The 21,822-nt window shown below is 41.4% G+C and overlaps 1 protein-coding gene across 4 annotated transcripts in view; it reads left to right on the top strand.

The window, feature by feature from the left end:
* Positions 1-21,822, top strand: part of SCAPER (S-phase cyclin A associated protein in the ER) — a 423,604-nt gene that overhangs the window by 371,671 nt on the left and 30,111 nt on the right. For all 4 annotated transcript variants that reach the window (XM_010817116.3, XM_010817115.3, XM_059879316.1 and 1 more), the window contains exons 28-29: positions 14,834-15,071; positions 21,053-21,202. In XM_010817116.3, the coding sequence (XP_010815418.2) occupies positions 14,834-15,071; positions 21,053-21,202 (388 nt within the window). The remainder of the gene's footprint in view (positions 1-14,833; positions 15,072-21,052; positions 21,203-21,822) is intronic.

Raw genomic sequence — 21,822 nt, 5'->3', positions numbered from 1 at the left:
TAAAGGTCTTCCATGCAAATGGAAATCAAAAGATAAATGAGGTAGAAATACTCATACTAAACAAAATAGACTTTAAAACAGACTGTAAAAAATAAATAAATAAAACAGACTGTAATAAGAGACAGAGGACTATGACACTGATCAAGGATCAATCCAAGAAGATATAACAATTGTAAGTATATATGCATCAAACATAGTAGCTCCTAAATACATAAAGCAAATGTTAAAAGACATAAAGGTGGGGGGGCTTCCCTGATGGTCCATTGATTAAGAATTCGCCTGCCAGGACAGAGGATATAGGTTCGATCTCTGGTCTGAGAAGATCCCACATGCCATGAGCAACGAAGCCCATGACCGCAACACTGAGCCTGTATGCCACAACTGCTGAAGCCCACATACCCGAGAGCCCATGCTTCACAACAGGAAAAAAAAAAGGCACTGCAATGAGAAGCCCATTCATTACAACTAGGACCCAGAGCAGCCAAAAATTTTTAAATAAATAAAAATTAAAGACATATAGGGAGAAATTGACAATACCACAATAATAGTCAGAAACTTTAATATCCCACTTACATCGATGGACAGGTCATCCAGACCAAAAATCAATAAGGAAACACTAGCCTTAAATGATACATAGACCATATGGACTTAACAGATATATTTAAGAGTCCATCCAAAAGCAGCAGAGTACACATTCTTTTAAAGTGCACATGGAACATTCTCCAGGATAGATTGCCTGCTAGGCCATAAAAAAAGTCTCAGTAAATTTAAGAAAATTGAAATCATATCAAGCATCTTTTCCAACCACAACTCCATGAAACTAGAAATCAATTACAAGAAAACTGTAAAAATTACAAACACGTAAGGCCAAACAGTGTGCTACCAAACTGCCAGTTACAGTAAACAAAACATTATGTCACTGCTACGAAAACAGACATAGCTCGATGAAACAAAAATCAGCCCGTACACTTCTGGTCAATTAATCTACGATAAAAGAAGCAAGAATATTCAAGGGTGAAAAAACAGTCTCTTAAATAAATGATGTGGTGAAAACTGGACAGCTGCATGTTAAAGAATGAAATTAGAGCATTTTTTCACATAATATGCAAAAAACTCAAAATGAATTAAAGACCTGTTCTAAATGTGAAACCCAAAACCATCAAACTCCTAGAAGAAAACAAGCAGAATACTCTGACATAATTCTAATATATTGGGGATCTGACTCCTGAGGCAAAGAGAATAAAAACAAAAATAAGCAAATAAGATCTAATTAAACTTAAAAGCTTTTACACAGCAATGGAAACCATTGACAAAATAAAAAGACAACCTTTTGAATGGGAGAAAAGTTTTGCAATTCATATGACTGATAAGGGGTTAATATCCAAAATATATAACTAGCTCATACAACTAAATGTCAAAAAAAAAAAAAAAACCATATTAAAAAATGGACAGAAGACGTGAAAGGACATTTTTCTTAAAGAAGACATACAGATGGCCAACAAGCACATGAAAAGATTGTCAGCATTGCTAATCATCAGAGAAATGCAAATCAAAACCACAATAAAATGAAGCTAGAGCACATCTTCACAGCATACACAAAAACTTAAAATGTCATAAGAACTTAAAGACCATAAAACTCTTAGAAGAGAACATAAGCAAAACAGTCTCTGACATAAATCTTAACTAGTGTTTTCTTAGGTCAGTCTCCCAAAGCATTAGAAATAAAAGCAAAAATAGACAGGTGGGACCTAATCAAACTTATAAGCTTTTGCACAGCAAACAATAAAAACAGAAAGACATCCTGCAGACTGGCAGAAAATATTTGCAAATGATGCAACCAACAAGGGCTCAATTTCCAAAATATGCAAACAGCTCCTGCAGTTCAATAACAGAAAGACAGACAACCCAACCCAATCAAAAAATGGGCAGAAGAACTAAATAGACATTTCTCTAAAGACATACAGATGGTCAATAGGCACATAAAAGATGCTCATCATCACTAATTATTAGAGAAATGCAAATCAAAACTGCAATGAGGTACCACCTCACACCAGTCAGAATGGCCATTGTTTACAGTTCTAAATAATAAGTGCTGGAGAAGATATGGAGAAATGGGAATCCCCTTACACTGTTGGTGGGAATGTAAATTGGTACAGCCACTACAAAAACAGTATGAAGGTTCCTCAAAAAACTAAAAATAGAGTTGCCATATGATCTAGCAGTCGCATTCCTGGGCATATACAGTACCCAGACAAAACTTTCATTTGAAAAGATACATACACCCCTATATTCATAGCAGCACTATTTACAATAGACAAGACATGGAAACATCCTAAATGTCCATCAGCAGATGAATGGATAAAGACGATGTGGTGTATACACACGCGCCTAGAAGCACGATACCTACCAAGATGAAATCACAAAGAAATAGAAAATCTGAATAGACGTGTAACTAGTAAGGAGATTGAATCAGTAATCGAAAGTCTCCAAAGGAAAATCCTGGACCTGATGGCTTCAGTGATGAATTTTACCAAACATGTAAAGAACTAGCACCAGTCCTCCTCAAAATTTTCCAAAAAATTGAAGAGTAGAGATCTTTGTAACTTACTCTGTGAAGCAAGCATTACCCTGATTCCAAAACCAGACAAAGACACAAGAAAGAAAATTCCAGATTGATATTCCTTTTGAACATTGATGTAAAAATCCTCAACAGAATGCTACCACACCAAATTCAGCAGCATGTTTAAAGGATTATACGCCATGACCAAGTGGGATTTGTTTCTAGAGTGCAGTAATGGTTCCACATATGTACATCAATCAGTTTAATAAATCACATTAACAGAATGCAGGTGGGCGAAACATGGTCATCTCAATCTATACAGAAAAACAGTTGATAAATTTCAACACTCTTTCATGAAAAGAAAATAATACTTGACAAACTAGGAATAGAAAGAAACTATCTCCACATAATACAAGCTTTTCCTCTAACATCAGGATAAGGCAAGCATGCCCACTTCTGCCACTTCTATTCAACATAGTACTGGAAGTTTGAGCCAAAGCAATTAGGTGAGAAAAAGAAATAAAAGGCATGGAAATTGGAAGGGAAGGAGTACAAATTTTCTGTTTGCAGATGATACGATCTTATATGTAGAAAACCCTAAAGATTGAACACACGAAAAAACCTGTTAAGACAACTTGAATTCAATAAACAACAATACAAAGCTCACAAGAATTAGTTGCATTTCTATAACAGTGAATAATCTGAAAAGGAAATTATGAAAATTCCATTTATAATGTCATCAAAAATAATAAAATACTTAGGAATTAACCGAGAAGATGAAAGATTTGTGCAATGAAAAGTTACAAAACATTACCAAAAGAAATTAAAGAAGGCATAAATTGGAAACACATCCCATGTTCATGGATTACAAAACTTAATATTGTGAAGATGTCGTTACTACACAAAGCAGTCTCTAGATTACTTGCAGTTTCTATCAAAATCCCAAAGACTCTCTTTTGCAGAAGTAGAAAAGCCCATCCTTAAATTCACATGGAATCTCAAGGAACCTCATATGGAATCTCACAGAACCAAAACAGTTTTGAAAAAGAAGAACAAAGTGGGAGGACTCACACTTCCTGATTTCAAAATTTACTACAGTGCTGCAGTAACAAAATGGTGCGGTAATGGCATGAATGCAGACATATGTAACAGTGGAATAGGACACAGAGCCCAAACTTAAACCCTTGCACGTACAGTCAAATGATTTTTGACAAAGGTTCCAAGACCATTGAATAGAAAAGCACAATCTTTTAACTGGATATCCATAAATGAAACAACGAAGCTGGGCACTTACCTAACACCTTAATTTAAGATAGATCAGAGACCTAAATGTAAGACATGGAATGATAAACACCTTGAAGAAAAGACAGGGCAAAAACTTCCTGACATTGGGTTTAGCAAGGATTTCTTTGGATATGACACCAGATGCACAGGCAATAAAAGAAAAAGTAGACAAATTGGATTATATGAAAATTTTTTGATTTGTGCATCTAAAGAATATCAATAGAGTAAGGAAGCAACCCAGAGAATGGAAGGAAATACTTGCAAGTCATATATCAGTTATATGATATCTGATATCCAGGACCTATGGAAAACTAAAACTCAACAACAGCAAAATAACCACATTTTTAAAATGGGCAAAGAACTTGAATAGAGATTTCTCCAAAGAAGTAGTACAAATTGGTTAATAAACATGTGAAAAGATGCTCAACATCTGTATAGGGAAATGCATATCAAAACTACAATTAGGTATCCCTTCACACCCATTGAAATGGCTACTATAAAAAAAGTACCAAGTTTTGGTGAGGATGTGGAGAAACTGAAACCCTTGGACATCATTGGTGGTAATGTAAAATGGTATATCTGCTGTAGAAGATATTGTGACAGTTCCTTAAAAATTAAAAATAAAATTACCATATGATTAAAGAATTCCATTTCTGTTTATATATCCAAAAGAATTGAAAACAGAGTTTTGAAGATATGTTTATACACCCAGGTTTATAGCAGCATTATTCACGATAGCTAAAATGGAAGTAACTCAGTGTCCATCAGTGCATGATTGATAAACAAAATATGATGTATACATATAATGGAATAATGCACAGCCTTAAAAAGAAGGAAATTCTACCATATACACAGTGTGGGTGAACCTTGAGGACATTATGCTAAGTAAAGTAAGCCAGTCACAAAAAGACAAATAGTATACAATGATTCCACTTATCTTACATACATAGAGATCAGAATTATGGACACAAACTAGAATGGTGGTTGCCAGGGGGAGAAGGAATGGAGAATTATTATTTAATGAGTCTAGAGCCTCAGTTTTACATAATGAATGAGTCATGGAGATGGTTGGTAGTGATGGTTGTATAACATGAATGTATGTAATACCATTAAATTGTACACTTAAAAACAGTTAAGATGGTAGACTTTATGTGTATTTTGCCACAATGGAAAAAAACTGGGGATGGGGGTAGATAATAGTTCAGCCAAAGGTATCTGTATCCTAATCTCAGAACCTATAAATGTGTTATCTCACATGGCAGAAAGAATTTTGCAAAAATGATTAAGTTAAATATTTTGAGATAGAGAGTATTGTCTTGATTACCCAGGTGAGCCCAGTGTAATCATCAGTTCAGTCAGTTCAGTTCACTCACTCAGTCCTGTCCGGCTCTTTGCGACCCCATGAATCGCAGCATGCCACGCCTCCCTGTCCATCACCAACTCCCGGAGTTCACTCAGACTCACGTCCATCGAATCAGTGATGCCATCCAGCCATCTCATCCTCTGTCGTCCCCTTCTCCTCTTGCCCCCAATCCCTCCCAGCATCAGAGTCTTTTCCAATGAGTCAACTCTTCGCATGAGGTGGCCAAAGTACTGGAGTTTCAGCTTTAGCATCATTCCTTCCAAAGAAATCCCAGGGCTGATCTCCTTCAGAATGGACTGGTTGGATCTCCTTGCAGTCCAAGGGACTCTCAAGAGTCTTCTCCAACACCACAGTTCAAAAGCATCAATTCTTGGGCGCTCAGCCTTCTTCACAGTCCAACTCTCACATCCATACATGACCACAGGAAAAACCATAGCCTTGACTAGACGAACCTTTGTTGGCAAAATAATGTCTCTGCTTTTGAATATGCTATCTAGGTTGGTCATAACTTTCCTTCCAAGGAGTAAGCGTCTTTTAATTTCATGGCTGCAGTCACCATCTGCAGTGATTTTGGAGCCCAGAAAAATAAAGACAGCCACTGTTTCCACTGTTTCCCCATCTATTTCCCGTGAAGTGATGGGACTGGATGCCATGATCTTTGTTTTCTGAATGTTGAGCTTTAAGCCAACTTTTTCACTCTCCACTTTAACTTTCATCAAGAGGCTTTGTAATTCCTCTTCACTTTCTGCCATAAGGGTGGTGTCATCTGCATATCTGAGGGTATTGATATTTCTCCCGGCAATCTTGATTCCAGCTTGTGCTTCTTCTAGCCCAGCGTTTCTCATGATGTACTCTGCATATACGTTAAATAAACAGGGTGATAATATACAGCCTTGACGTACTCCTTTTCCTATTTGGAACCAGTCTGTTGTTCCATGTCCAGTTCTAACTGTTGCTTCCTGACCTGCATACAGGTTTCTCAAAGAGCAGGTCAGGTGGTCTGGTATTCCCATCTCTTGAAGAATTTTCCACAGTTTATTGTGATCCACACAGTCAAAGGCTTTGGCATAGTCAACAAAGCAGAAATAGATATTTTTCTGGAACTCTCTTGCTTTTTCCATGATCCAGTGGATGTTGACAATTTGATCTCTGGTTCCTCTGCCTTTTCTAAAACCAGCTTGAACATCAGGAAGTTCACGGTTCACATATTGCTGAAGCCTGGCTTGGAGAATTTTGAACATTACTTTACTAGCATGTGAGATGAGTGCAATTGAGCGGTAGTTTGAGCATTCTTTGGCATTGCCTTTCTTTGGGATTGGAATGAAAACTGACCTTTTCCAGTCCTGTGGCCACTGCTGAGTTTTCCAAATTTGCTGGCATATTGAGTGCAGCACTTTCACGGCATCATCTTTCAGGATTTGAAATAGCTCAACTGGAATTCTATCATCTCCACTAGCTTTGTTCGTAGTGATGCTTTCTAAGGCCGACTTGACTTCACATTCCAGGATGTCTGGCTCTAGGTCAGTGATCACACCATCGTGATTATCTGGGTCGTGAAGATCTTTTTTGTACAGTTCTGTGTACTCTTGCCACCTCTTCTTAATATCCTCTGCTTCTGTTAGGTCCATACCATTTCTGTCCTTTATCGAGCCCATCTTTGCATGAAACGTTCCCTTAGTATCTCTGATTTTCTTGAAGAGATCTCTAGTCTTTCCCATTCCTCTAGTTCTTTGCATTGATCACTGAGGAAGGCTTTCTTATCTCTTCTTGCTATTCTTTGGAACTCTGCATTCAGATGCTTATATCTTTCCTTTTCTCCTTTGCTTTTCACTTCTCTTCTTTTCACAGCTATTTGTAAGGCCTCCCCAGACAGCCATTTTGCTTTTTTGCATTTGTTTTCCATGGGGATGGTCTTGATCCCTGTCTCCTGTACAATGTCACAAACCTCATTCCATAGTTCATTAGGCACTCTTATCTATCAGATCTAGGCCCTTAAATCTATTTCTCACTTCTACTGTATAATCATAAGGGATTTGATTTAGGTCATACCTGAATGGTGTAGTGGTTTTCCCTACTTTCTTCAATTTAAATCTGAATTTGGTAATAAGGAGTTCATGATCTGAGCCACAGTCAGCTCCCAGTCTTATTTTTGTTGACTGTATAGAGCTTCTCCATCTTTGGCTGCAAAGAATATAATTAATCTGGTTTCAGTGTTGACTATCTGGTGATGTCCATGTGTAGAGTCTTCTCTTGTGTTGTTGGAAGAGGGTGTTGCTATGACCAGTGCATTTTCTTGGCAAAACTCTATTAGCCTTTGCCCTGCTTCATTCTGTATTCCAAAGCCAAATTTGCCTGTTACTCCAGGTGTTTCTTGACTTCCTACTTTTGCATTCCAGTCCCCTATAATGAAAAGGACATCTTTTTTGGGTGTTAGTTCTAAAAGGTCTTGTAGGTCTTCATAGAACCGTTCAACTTCAGCTTCTTCAGCGTTACTGGTTGGGCCATAGACTTGGATTACTGTGATATTGAATGGTTTGCCTTGGAAACAAACAGAGATCATTCTGTCATTTTTGAGATTGCATCCAAGTACTGCATTTCGGACTCTTTTGTTGACCATGATGGCTACTCCATTTCTTCTGAGGGATTCCTGCCCACAGTAGTAGATATAATGGTCATCTGAGTTAAATTTACCCATTCCAGTCCATTTCAGTTCGCTGCTACATTCACTCTTGCCATCTCTTGTTTGACCACTTCCAATTTGCCTTGATTCATGGACCTGACATTCCAGGTTCCTATGCAATATTGCTCTTTACAGCATTGGACCTTGCTTCTATCACCAGTCACTTCTACAACTGGGTATTGTTTTTGCTTTGGCTCCATCCCTTCATTCTTTCTGGAGTTATTTCTCCACTGATCTCCAGTAGCATATTGGGCCCCTACTGACCTGGGGAGTTCCTCTTTCAGTATCCTATCATTTTGCCTTTCCATATTGTTCATGGGGTTCTCAAGGCAAGAATACTGAAGTGGTTTGCCATTCCCGTCTCCAGTGGACCACATTCTGTCAGACCTCTCCACCATGACCCGCCCGTCTTGGGTGGCTCCATGGGCATGGCTTAGTTTCACTGAGTTAGACAAGGCTGTGGTCCTAGTGTGATTAGATTGACTAGTTTTCTGTGAGTATGGTTTCAGTGTGTCTGCCCTGATGCCCTCTTGCAACACCTTCCGTCTTACTTGGGTTTCTCTTACCTTGGACGTGGGGTATCTCTTCACACCTGCTCCAGCAAAGCGCAGCTGCTGCTCCTTACCTTGGATGAAGGGTATCTCCTCACCGCCGCCCTTTCTGACCTTCAACGTGGGATAGCTCCTCTAGGCCCTCGTGCGCCTGTGCAGCCACTGCTCCTTGGACGTGGGGTAGGTCCTCCCGGCCGCCGCCCCTGACCTCAGACTTGGGTAGCTCTTCTCGGCCGTTCCTGTGCCCTCGCAGCCTGGCACTCTCGGCCGCCGCCCCAGATCTCGGACATGGGGTAACTCCTCTTGGCCGCTGCCCTTCGGTCATGGGGTCCTCCCGGCTTCTGCCCCTGACCTTGGACGTGGGGTAGCTCCTCTCGGCCCCGCTTAGTGCGCTGGTCGCAGCCGCCGCCGTGCTTAGTGCACCAGTCCTTGTAAGTGAGAAGGGAGCAGGAAAGTCAGTGTTAAGAGAGGGATTTGAAGGTGCTGTGCTGCTAACTTTGAAAATGGAAGAAAGGGCCAGGAACCAAGAAATGCACTGTACTATAGAAGTTGTAAAAGCCAAGGAAAAACATTCTCTCCTACAGCCTCCAAAAGGAACAAAGCTCTGGTAACACCTTGATTTTAGCCTAGTGAGGCTTGTTTTGGATTTTTGATTCCCAGAATTTTAAGAGAATAAATTTAAGTTGTTTTTCAACAACTGCTTGCATGTGTACCTGCTCAGTCGCTCAGTCTTGTCCAGCTGGACTCCATGGATTGTAGCCCATCAGGCTCCTCTGTCCACAGACTATTCCAGGCGAAAATGCTGGAGTGGGTGGCCATTTCCTACTCCATGGGATCTTCCCTAACCAAGAATCAAACTCACATTTCCTGTATTGCCAGGTGGATTCTTTACTACTGTGCCACCTGGGAAACCCTTTGAACAGCTAGTTTGTGATGATTTATTCCAGCAGCAATAGGAAACTGATGCATATACCTGCCTACTTGTTCTTCAGTCACTAAGTTGTGTCCGACTCTTTGTGACCCCATGGGCTGCTGCATCCCAGGCTTCCTTGTCCTCTACTCTTTCCCAGAGTTTGCTTAAATTCATGTCCGTTGAGTTGGTGATGCTATCTTAGCATCTTATCCTCTGTCACCCTCTTCCCCTTTTGCCTTCAATCTTTCCCAGCATCAGGGTCTCTTCCAGTGAGTTGGCTTGTCGCATCAGGTGGCCAAAGTATTGGAGCTTCAGCTTCAGCATTAGTCCTTCCGGTGAGTGTTCAGGGTTGATTTCCTTTAGGATTGACTGCTTTGATCTCCATGCTGTCCAAGGGACTCTCAAGAGTCTTCTTAAGCACCATCATTTGAAAGCATCACTTCTTAGGTACTAGGCCTTCTCTATGGTCCAACTCTCACGTCTGTACATGACCACTGGAAAAACCATAGCTTTGACTATTTGGACCTTTGTCAGCAAAGTGGTGTCTTGCTTTTTAATATGCTGTCTAGGTTTGTCATAGCTTTCCTTCCAAGGAGCAAGCATCTTTTAATTTCATGGCTTCAGTCACCATCCACAGTGATTTTGGAGTTCAAGCAAATAAAATCTGTCACTGTTTCCACTGTTTCCCCTTCTATTTTCTATGAAGTGATGGGACTGAGTGCTATGATCTTATTTTTCTGAATGTTGTGTTTTAAGCCAGCTTTTTCCATCTTCTCTTTCCTCTTCATCAAGGGGCTTTTTCATTCCTCTTCACTTTCTGCCATTTGAGTGGTATCATCTGTATATTTGAGTTTGTTGATATTTCTCCCAGCAATCTTGATTCCAGCTTGTGAGTCATCCAGCCTGGCGTTTCACATGATGTACTCTCCATATAAGCTAAAAATAAGCAGAGTGACAATATACAGCCTTGACGTACTCCTTTCCCAATTTTGAACCAGTCATTTCTTCCATATAAGGTTCTAACTGTTGCTTCTTGACCTGCATACATGTTTCACAGGAGACAGGTAAGATGATCTTGTATTCCCATCTCTTTAAGAATTTTCCACAGTTTGTTGTGATCTATACAAAGGCTTTTGTGTAGTCAGTGAAGTGGAAGTAGATGTTTTTCTGGAATTCTCTTGCTTTCTCTATGATCCAAAGGATGTTAGCAATTTGCTCTCTTTCTTCTGCCTTTCCTAAACCCAGCTTGTACATCTAGAAGTTCTTAGTTCACATACTGCTTAAGCCTAGCTTGAAGTATTTTGAACATAACCTTGTTAGCATATGGAATGAGCACAGTTGTATGGTAGTTTGTGCATTCTTTGGCATTGCCCTTCTTTGGGATTGAAATGAAAACTGACCTTTCCCAGTTCTGTGGCCACTGCTGAGTTTTCCAAATTTGCTGACATATTGAGTGGCATAGGGGATAGTACGAAAAGGCCCCTATTAGACTATAACCTTCTATAAGGCAAGGGCCTGGTCTTCCTTGACTTTGCATCACAGGTGGTTATTGTTCCTGGAGCACAGGTACTTTGGCTTTTTAAGCAAAGAGTATATGACAGATAATCATGTCCTTTTTGCTCACCACAGAGTCTGATTCTCAGACTATCCCAGTACATAAAAGCCCACAGCTGGAATAACTCTCTAAGTAATAATTCACTTCTCTTTGAACAGTGAAGTTCACATTCATCATTGGGCAGAACAGTGACTTAACTCCGTCCACCCCAAGCCCTATGCAAACATTTGGGCAGAGTGTTCTGGGTTCAGAGACTAAAATGGAAGGTTCTAACAAGATACCTCAAGGATTCTAGATCTAAAGAAGGGAGAAAAGGCCAAATCTCAGAAGCTCAAAGAGCTGTCTAGAAGGTCACCAACACTGAAGGGCGTCAAAGTGGTTGTTACCAAACCAGAAATCTGGGACCAGGGATACAAGAACCAAGATACCAGCAAGCCAAGAACAAGTGGGGAAGAGGGGGCTATAGTGTCTGCAACTCTCACGGCTGCCTTTTGGACCAAATAGGACCTAATACATAATGGTTTAAAATCTCAGAGATGGAATGGATGGCACTTGATTCATACCCACACAAATTACTGCTTTCTTTGCCTAGCTATACTCTCCTTTAAGGCAAAGTAAGGTTTTCAAGAACTGTGCAGGAGTACTGATTGTATGTAACTTTTAATGAACAGAAATGAGTATACCTAATTTTAGAGACCAAAAACACTTTAAAATCCAGTAAAATTGAGAATATCTTAGGGTATAACATATAAAATTTCAGATCTGATTTTTCATATCTTCCATGTATTTTGAAAAGAAAACTTTATAACCTGTGCCTGATATGAATAAGGCCTTTTACTTTTTTATTATAAACATTTAGGCTTAAAGTGATTATAGCTGACATTTAAGACCAACAGGAGCCAGTGGCCTGTTCATGGACAAATTATCTGTATTTCAGACTAAATCAAAAGTAAACATTCTCTAAAATCCTTTCAGGTCTACATTTGTCCTGTGGAAGTCAAATGAAGTCAACAAGCCCTCTCTCTCCCCTCCACTCTGTATATTCTATAGTCTCACTTTGAAATGAATCATCCTTTCCACAAAGCAATATTATATACATTTTGAACCATTTCCACATCTGAGTTCTTGAATGCTATTTTAATTGATTTTTCTGAATCAGCATTTTTATTTCATCAGAAGAATATTGCAAAAGATCCTGAGTTATGTTGTTTTATAGTTTCGTGTTTTCCTAATGGGGTGGGGGAGTGGGGTGGGGAAGGGGTGGAGAGAAGAGAAACCACTATGATCTTCACTTGCTGCCTTTTTAAAAAATGTATTCTTTTGAAGAAATAGTAGCAGTGAAGTCATGTCATTTCAAAAATGCTTGCAAAGATTAACTGTTACAAAGTATTCTAAATGATAATGCTGTATCCCTGAATATCTGCATTTGAATATGATGATAATCAGGTTAAAAACAGCACAGGCGGTAAGAGGGAGGTCACCATGCTGAATCACAGAGCAAATCGCAGAAAAACTCTTGTCACCAGCCATGATGTCACTCAGCTCCAAGCTTCTGAAAGCCTATTAGAAATTAACTTTAGGGAGAAGTCTTCTGATTGTCATTGGTTCTAAAAGGCATTGGTTAAACAAACACAGACCCCTTTTTGGAATCTATATAATAAACTCAGGCACATTAATCTCCACTTGGAGAGATTAATCTCTACTCAGTCTTTAGTCATGGTCTGACCCCTAACTCTTAGGGCTATAATGGAAGGAAGGGCAAACTAAACTGACATTAGCTAACAGTTTGTGTAAAGGTTCAATATATCTCTAAGCAAATAAATAACATTTCTTAACTTTCTGTTTTTATTGAATCCCATAAGACAGAAAGTGTCTCTCTATGATGATACAGAATTACATTACAATCTGTGTAATTTGTTTAACAGTTTATCCCAAGATTTTACTTAAGACATGGAGATAAAAGAAGAGGTCACCTATTTGGCCTAATGTTTTGGTGTTTGGACAAAGCATCGCCTTTAAAGGGTCAGAATTTTGGGTGGTACCCCTGCCTTTGCCACTGACAAATATTTATGACCTCAAACATCTCCCTGAATCTCTGAGGGTCTCAGTTGTGTCGTGCGTGCAATCAGGAGAACCATACGTTCTCCACCAACTGTGAAGAACTAGGAATGAGGCGAGGTGGAAGGCGTGAGTGTAGTTAGCAGGTCCTGCCATGCAGATGAGATGATAGTATTTCATAAGAGCCGCTTTCTTGAGAAGAGAACAAGTGTCAGTGTCATGCCACGTTCTTAGCAATACCAGAAATAGTGCACATTCAGAAAGTGCTTACTGTGGTTATGAGTAAAACTCTGATGAAACTAGCAAATCAGAATGAATACAATAATCCCTTTAGGGATAAGTTATGGATTAGAAAACCAGACAAGATACTAGAAACTTGCCAGCCAACACTTTCAAATTTGTAGTTACTTAGTGGCATCTCTTCTGTGCTTCTGGGCAAGTGTACAAGATAAGCGTAGATCTTCAGTGCCTCTCTCTTCTTCTAGATTCCTGTTGAAAGGAACAATAACAGTAGAAAAGGGAAGGTCAGGAGGAACCTGAGTTAGTGTTGAAAGTAGGGAAGGGCATCAACCTGTGACAGAAACGTAAAGACATGTTGTCCCATGAAGGAAGGTGACTGACCCCCTTGGAACAACACTGAGACCTGAGCACTTGTACAGTGGGTAGAGCACATGGCCGCCGCGGCTACCGACCTTCCGTCTCCGATTCAGACCCTGGGAGAAAAAGTGAGGCCTTCTCTCCAGGCATTTCAGCACAAAAATCTCCCTCCATTCCATCAGCTCTGACAGTGACACGTGCCATCCCCAAACCTTGCTGAACCATCAGAGAAATAGAATGTACCCCTTACCTTAGACCTATTCACCCTTGAGCCAGAGTGAATAGGAAGGGGGCCCCACCTGAAGCATGTTGGCTGGGAGAAGGAGAGAGAAACCTGGATGTAGGGGGGAAAGGGGGTGAATGAATGCTTGCCAGACGCACTTACTTATTAAACTGTAGGCTCGTGGTCACTAGATACTTCATGTATACCTGAGTTCAAGAGTGAGACAAATATAACAAACCCTCACCAATGAAATGGACATGAACTTGGGCAAACTCCAGGAGATAGTGAGGGACAGGGAGGCCTGGCGTGCTGCAGTCCGTGGGATCACAAAGAGTCAGGCACGACTTGGCGACTGAACAACAACACTTCCCGTTGACTTTAGGAATCGTTTGCCACTACCACTGCTTCTTGCTTATCCACAGCATTGCCTGCCATTGTTGCTAAGCTGACTCCAAGGTGGTTTGTATAAAGCTAATCCAGCACCAGCTTGTTCTTGGGAATCTGGCCCCTGCAACCTGTCCTTCCAGTGCTCCTTGATGACAGAACTGTGCCTTCAAAAGCAGCTGAAGTGTCTCCCTGTCACAGTATACCAGCACACTGCTGGGTTTTTGAGGCCTCATGCTTTCCTGATAACTGCTTCCCCTGAGAAGACCCCCAAGTGTATCCAGAAAGCAAGCCATGGTGTTCTGACTTCCGAGTCTCAGCAGCTCTCATGGACTCTGTCCAGTTCCTGCAGACCTGGAGTCTAAACACAGCGGGGCTGCCCAGACTGCAGAGGGCCCGGGGGCAATAGCAGCCTCAGCACTGGCCGCAGCATGCTCCCTTGCCACTGGCGCAGCAGCCTGGCCTCCCAGCTGGAGAAAAGGGCAGGCCACAGTGCACCGGGGCGGGGGAGGGCTGCCTTTATTTCTTGAGGTTTCTTGTTACCTCCCTGCACAACTCACATGGTTTGCTTTTAACGGTCTGCTTGTCTTGTTCCATTTGACCTGTAAAAATGCTAACATCCTTTAAGTAGATTTCTCTTAAAGAGTTGAATGTTTCTTTGTCAGGTCGTACAGCATATTTGACGATAATCGCCAGGATCCCACAGGGCTGGCAGCTGCTCTTCAGGCCACAGACCTGGCTGGAGTTCTGCACATGCTCTACTGCGTCCTCTTCCACGGCACGATCTCGGACCCCAGCACTGCGAGTCCCAAGGAGAGCTATGCTCAGAGCACAGTCCAAGTGGCCATCCAGAGTTTGCGTTTCTTCAACAGCTTCGCAGTTCTTGATCTGCCTGCTTTCCAGGTACCAGGAGTTGGTTAACCAACCGAGAGTTAATAATTTCATATAGATATGATGAGAGGTTCTTCTCCTGGAGTGGAGTATCAGGAATAAGCTACAATAATAGGAATTACAATACATGCTATTTATTAAGCTACTATATTCTGGGAACTGTATTAAGTGCTCTGCATATGCTTTCTTATTTATTGTCATGACTGCCCTCCAAAATATTATTATACCCATTTTACAGATGGGAATGCTGGCAGCTAAGTAATTTCCCAGGGCTACACATAGCTGAGCCAGGACTGGTACCCATGGTTATATGAACCCCAGCCTATGCCACTCTGCTACTTAGAAATCTTCTGTCTTGATTTCTTTAGAAAAACCATTATCATCCTATAAACATTTAAATATTAAGGAAAGTAATGGTTTCTTATATAAGCAGAACCAAAATTAGATAAATTGTTCTGATTGATGACTTTCTACGGGTGATTTAACTGACTGGTGTCCAATGTAAAGTGCATGTGTAGTTAAATGTGCAAACCCCTATAAATTAAGTTTTTATAGCTAAAGAAAGAAAAATTGCTTTGTGCTGCAACACCAGACTGTCAGCTTAGAAACAGATTTTTTTTCATGTAGGAAATTTAATTTTCAAAAACACTGAACCTTTGGAACAGAGCAAGCCCCAAGGAGTAGACTTTCTCTTTCAGTTTATTAACTGTCAAGTGATTTCATTAAAAAAGGAACAAACTTGGCAGATGATGAACCCATAATTTAGATGAATTGCTTTGCTTAAAGGGAAAAAGGTTACAGAGATACAGACGTATGAAAAGTGTGGTCTTTGGCCATGGCAAAATGGAAGAAACACTTCTATTTTGTAGCTAGTGACAAATGTGTAATTCTTGTTCTCTTGACAGCTGGAAATTATGAGTCAATTGTACCACTGGATTCAGTATCTTTCAACTTTGTAGAGTTAGTTTACCCCTCCCAAGGAAGAGAACAGAAGTCTCTTCCTTGGGGTTAATGCTTTTCAGTTTTCAAAGCACTTAAACTAGCCTGAGGTGGTAACTACACAATATGTAAAGTTCCGAGCGGTTACAGCTGCACCTTTAACAAGAGCAAATGCCAGTCAGTGGCTCTGGCCTCTGGTATAAAACATAACATTTGTGTTTTATGAAGACTCAACCCCACTATGTTGTATCTGGAAACAGCTTGGAAATCAAGATATGCTCATTTTATGTCCTCAGAATATGGGGACCAACAGGCTACCCATGGGCTAGATCCAACTAGAGTGATTTCTTTTGTTACCAGGGATTGTGAAAAGCAAACAACAAATAAAAAGTATTCCTCAGTTTCTGGTTCTATGGGTCTTCTGACCAGGATTTATTTTGCTGCAGGGGGCTCCACTTCATACATGAGCATTTCCATTAAGTGGGCCATTCCATCAGTCACTCTGCGTGTCAGGGAGCCCCAGGTCCCTGCCCCACCCTCACACCTCCATGAGCTCACAGCCTGTCCAGCCTCACTCAAAAGGAGAACCACCCAACTCCTTCCAGCTCTGCTCCCTCGGGGCCTTTAGGCACAATGGCCAATAAGTGAGAAAAATGTAAAACCTATTTCTGGAACTCTTCATGCCAAACTAAGATAAAAACCAAGATTTCTCCTCTCCAGCTCCTTGCCTCATCAAGCCCAAAATATACCCCCTTCTTGAACCACGTTTGCTTCAACCTCAGGAAAGATACCAAAGTGACTCAGGAGTGTTCCAGCCATTCTTAGAGTGAAATGCCCACCTCCTGAGTGGAATGTCTTTTCTTGACTGGTACCCAACAGTTCTTTTGCTTCTTTCTCCTCTGTCCTTCCTGTTACTCTGTATTTCTCTTAATTCTTCCCTGCTGTATCTTCTTTTCTTGATCTCTTCCCTGACTCCCCTGTCTTCTTTTATTTTAGTCAATTTTGCCATCACAATTTCTCATTCTCTCCCCAGACACTGTTTCCAGGTTCCCTTTTCCCGTTAACCATGGGCTAGGAAAGCCTACAGGGGCCTTTCCTCTTGGCTGCCATCCTTTTGGTGCTCAGAGTCCAGCACGTGTTTTTCTCTTACTCTCATATGTCAGGATGTGCAGGGACCCGGATGCCTGGAATTGCTAGCCTCAGGGCCTTTAATACATCTACCAGTGATTACCTTATTGCACCAGTTACTTTTATCCATTTAAAAACAAACTTAGTGGGGTAAACAGCAACCATTTTATCATGATCATAGATTCTGTGGGTCTGCAGTTCCAGCAGGGCTTTTAACAGTGGGGGTGGCTCGTCACTACTCCACGATGTAGGGCTTCCGCTGAGGGGCTCGAATCCTGGGGTGGAGAGTGTGGAGAGAAGGAGCAGGTTGACTCAGATAGCTGGGAACTGAAATCAGCTGGAGGCTCCTTCACGCTCATATTTTATGCCCAGGAATCCTCAAAGACCGGGTTCACCGGGACTACTGGCCATAGACTCTACATATGGCTTCGCTACGTGACTTGGGCTTCTCAGAGCATCGTTGTGTCTGTGTTCTCAGTAGGAGTATCCTGAGAGGAAACTTCTGGAAAACATGTGCTCCCCAAGGACCAGACAGAAGCTGTATGGCTTTTTATGACCTGGCCTCTGAAGTGCTATAGTTATATATCAGCCATACTCTATTGGTTACAGCTTTCCAGATTCAAGAGAAGACATAGGTCCCTTCTCTCAAAGGGAGGACTGGCAAAGATTTATAGTTGTTTTCTTAACCAACCACTGTAGTCTGTTTAGCATGCTAAAGCAAAAACATCTTTCCACACAGACATTATTGATGTAGATAGACATCTGATCAAGTGTGCAGTGCTCAAGTAAATGTGGTACAAATATACAATATTTGCATTGTATGACCTTAGACAAGTCATGCTGCTAAGTCACTTCAGTCGTGTCCGACTCTGTGTGACCCCACAGACGGCAGCCCACCAGGCTTCCCCGTCCCTGGGATTCTCCAGGCAAGAACACTGGAGTGGATTGCCATTTCCTTCTCCAATGCATGAAAGTGAAAAGTGAAAGTGAAGTCGCTCAGTGGTGTCTGACTCTAGCAACCCCATGGACTGCAGCCCACCAGGCTCCTCCGTCCATGGGATTTTCCAGGCAAAAGTACTGGAGTGGGGTGCCATTGCCTTCTCCGAGACAAGTCGTATGAGTCCTTAAACTTCAGTTTCTTATTTTTAAAATAGAGATTAAAAACACTTACCTCACAAGCCTAAGGATTAAATGAGACTACATAAAAGCACTGTGCTAGCTAGCTTGCTCCTTAGAAGGAAAGCTGTGACAAACCTAGACAGCATATTAATAAGCAGAGATGTCACTTTGCTGACAAAGATCCATATAGTCAAAGCTATGGTTTTTTCAGTAGTCATGTACGGATGTGAGTTGTTGTTCAGTTGCTCAGTTGTGTCCGACTCTGCAACCCCATGGACTACCAGCATGCCAGGCTTCCCTGTCCTTCATCATCTCCCAGAGTTTGCTCAAACTCATGTCCATTGAGTCAGTGATGCCATCCAAACATCTCATCCTCTGTCATCCCCTTCTACTCCCATCTTCAGTCTTTCCCAGCATCAGGATCTTTTCCTATGAGTCAGTTCTTCACATCAGGTGGCCAAAGTATTGGAGCTTCAGTTTCAGCATCAGTCCTTCCAATGAAGATTCAGGGTTGATTTCTTTTAGGATTGACTGATTTGATCTCCTTGCAATCCAAGGGACTCTCAAGAGTCTTCTCCAACACCACAGTTAAAAAGCATCAATTCTTCAGTGCTCAGCCTTTTTTATGGTCCAGCTCTCACATCCATAAAGGACTACTGGCAAAACCGTAGCTTTGTCAACACAGACCTTTGTCAGCATAGTAATATGAGAGCTGAACCATGACAAAGGCTGAGCACCAAAGAATTGATGCTTCTGAACTGTGGTGTTGGAGAAGACTCTTGAGAGTCCCTTGGATTGCAAGGAGATCAAACCAGTCAATCCTAAAGGAAATCAACCCTGAATATTCACTGGAAGGACTGATGCTGAAGCTCCAATACTTTGGACACCTGATGCAAAGAGCCAGTTCATCGGAAGAGACCCTGATACTGGGAAAGATTGAAGGCAAGAGAAGAAGGGGATGGCAGAGGATAAGATGGCTAGATAGCATCACCAACTCAATGGACATGAATTTGAGCAAATTCCAGGAGACAATAAAGGACAGAGGAGCCTGGTGTGCTGCAGCCCATGGGGTTGCAAAGAGTCGGACACGACCTAATGACCAAACAACAACAAAGCTAGCACATAGTAGGCCCTGTAGACTGACTCAGATTCCAAAGGGGTGAAGAATTTACCCGACGTTGCATCTTGCAGGTGTTGAATCAGAAGGTTAAGTACTGAGTGCCGCATTCCCACTGTTCCTGTACCTTTCTTCAGAGCCATAAACCTACGTAATTGTTCTGTGTGACAACGTGTTGCATAGTGGTAACAAAAGGTTATCCATTAGAATATTTTCTTAACTGGTTCCATTTCATTGTATACTAATAAGGCTGTCAAAATATTTTTCTCCCTTCAGCAAAGACTTTTATTTCACTCTGAATTCATATTGGCACAGATGGCCTTGAGATCCCGGGTATTGTATATTGCATACTCTTTGACAGTTTTTACAATTGAAGGTGGTCTCAAGAAACAAATCAATGTACTGACTTGGCAATTAATTCTGGCTAAAAAGGAAATATGGTTTCCTTGAAAAATTGGTTTAATTTTTATATTCAAACTTGCATGCCCCTTGACCTGCTCTTATCAGTAAAGGTTAAACAGAGGGCACTGGGTCACAGCAAGCTGGACACAACTAATTAAATAAGGGCTGAGCTGAGAAGGTGTCACTCCTGATTTAAAGGATCGAGGCCCTCCTGAAGTCTCTTTGGGGCTTGAAAAACATTTTGTCTCAATGCAATGAAACTGAGGCAGAAGGCACTCTTAAAATTTAGCAGTAATTTCGTTTCAACAGCATTAATTAAAAAGACTGTGTTTCACAACAGGGTTAGACAGTGAATTCATTGAAACTTCCAAGCTGCAACAGATCTGACCTGGTTCAAGCCAGCCAAGACCTCCAATCAAGAGATGAGTTTAAAACGCTGCCATATCCCACAGGCCAGCAGTGGTGCTTCATTCCAGTGTGGGCTGCGAGTGTATTCTGTGGGCTTCGCCTCTCCCCTTTGCCCTCCTGTCGCTCTGTCTGTTTGACATGTTTATTAAATAGAAGCTTCAGGCTGCACAGACAGACTCAGGCTCTCCTCCCGCGTTGCCCACCACGGGCAGCCCCTTGCCTGTCTTGAGAAAGGATCCCAGAAGCCTCGTAACCAAGGGGGCTTCATTGTTTGTTTTTTTGGGGGGAGGTGTTTGTTGGGGATTTTTTACATTCTTTTGGGAGCTGGGGAGCTATTTGAATAACAACTAGTTGTTATTTATATCTATTTTGTTTTTGAACTTAAGTAAATAATTAGAATTGTATTTTAATCCCTGAATATGAGAAAATATTTTTCTCCTTCAAAAAAAAAAGTATTGGAAGTTAGCTAAATGGTAGATTTGCAGGTGAATTTTAATATCTTTAAATTTTTCCAAGTTTTCTACAGTGAGACTATTTGTGCAATGAAAAAAAATACCTCATTAAAAATGGGATAAATACTCATGCTTTAGGTGAATAACATCTTGATCCACATAGTTACAGGCATCTGGTCTGCTACGCTCTATTTTCTTTTCTTTTTTTTTTCAGGGTAATAAGTGTTGCATTTAGTACGGTCACTTATTAGAGCAAGAATCCTTGAACTGAGCTGTTAAGCATTGTGCTTTCAAAATTTCATAGGCTTTCCTGGCAGCGTGGCACAAAGTGCACGGGGCCCAGGCTTGCTTTGTGGTTTGTGCAGAGCTCTGCTGCAGCTCTGGCTGTCCCTGGCTGCGGAGTTCTAACTGCTCCTTGTCTTTGTCAGTCTATCGTAGGGGCAGAGGGCTTGTCCCTTGCGTTCCGGCACATCGCCAGCTCCCTGCTGGGCCACTGCAGCCTCGTCTCCTGTGAAAGCCTCCTTCATGAGGTCATCGTCTGTGTGGGCTACTTCACTGTCAGCCACCCAGATAACCAGGTAAGGGGCCCAGGAGCGTTCCTCAGACTTCCCCAGCCCTGAGAGTGTGAGGTATTGGAGTGAGAAAAGGCAGGCGAGCCTGCTGGAACCCATCTGTTCTGTGTGAGGCCCTTGAGGTAGGCTCCAGGGATATGTCTCTGGCTTCTCCTCTCTAGAAAGACAGGATCAGCCCTAGATCAGCACGAGGACCTCCTCTTAGAGCTATAAAAATAAAATATTTTTCATCAAATATTCTTGTTAAGCCACAGAGAAGTGTCTCCTCCCTTACCATGTAGATTCTGATGCTTTATTCATTTTGTTTGTTTGTTTGGATGAAATAGATAACATCTTTCAACTTGCATCACTTTGCAAATAGCATCAGAGTCTGTTGCTTTATGAAACTGCTCTTGGTCTTTGGCTTCTGCCGAGGTGCTTAACAGGGTGCCAGATGGTGTTGGAGGGGAGCCTGAGAAGACAGGGCTTGGGCCTTACCCCCTTGAATCATCCAGAATCCTTTTGCTTTTAACTGTTTTATTTGGTTTCTGAGCAAGATTTCATTTGTAAATAGGGTTCTGTTGCCTTAAAATGTTGGGAAACCTGTTTTACAGATTTTATTTTAAAAATAACAATAATAAAATACT

The sequence above is a fragment of the Bos taurus genome, chromosome 21 (assembly GCF_002263795.3).
Source record: "Bos taurus isolate L1 Dominette 01449 registration number 42190680 breed Hereford chromosome 21, ARS-UCD2.0, whole genome shotgun sequence".
Lineage (NCBI taxonomy): Eukaryota > Metazoa > Chordata > Mammalia > Artiodactyla > Bovidae > Bos > Bos taurus.
Note: the sequence above shows the minus strand (reverse complement) of the source record. Positions and strands in the feature narration are given on the sequence as shown.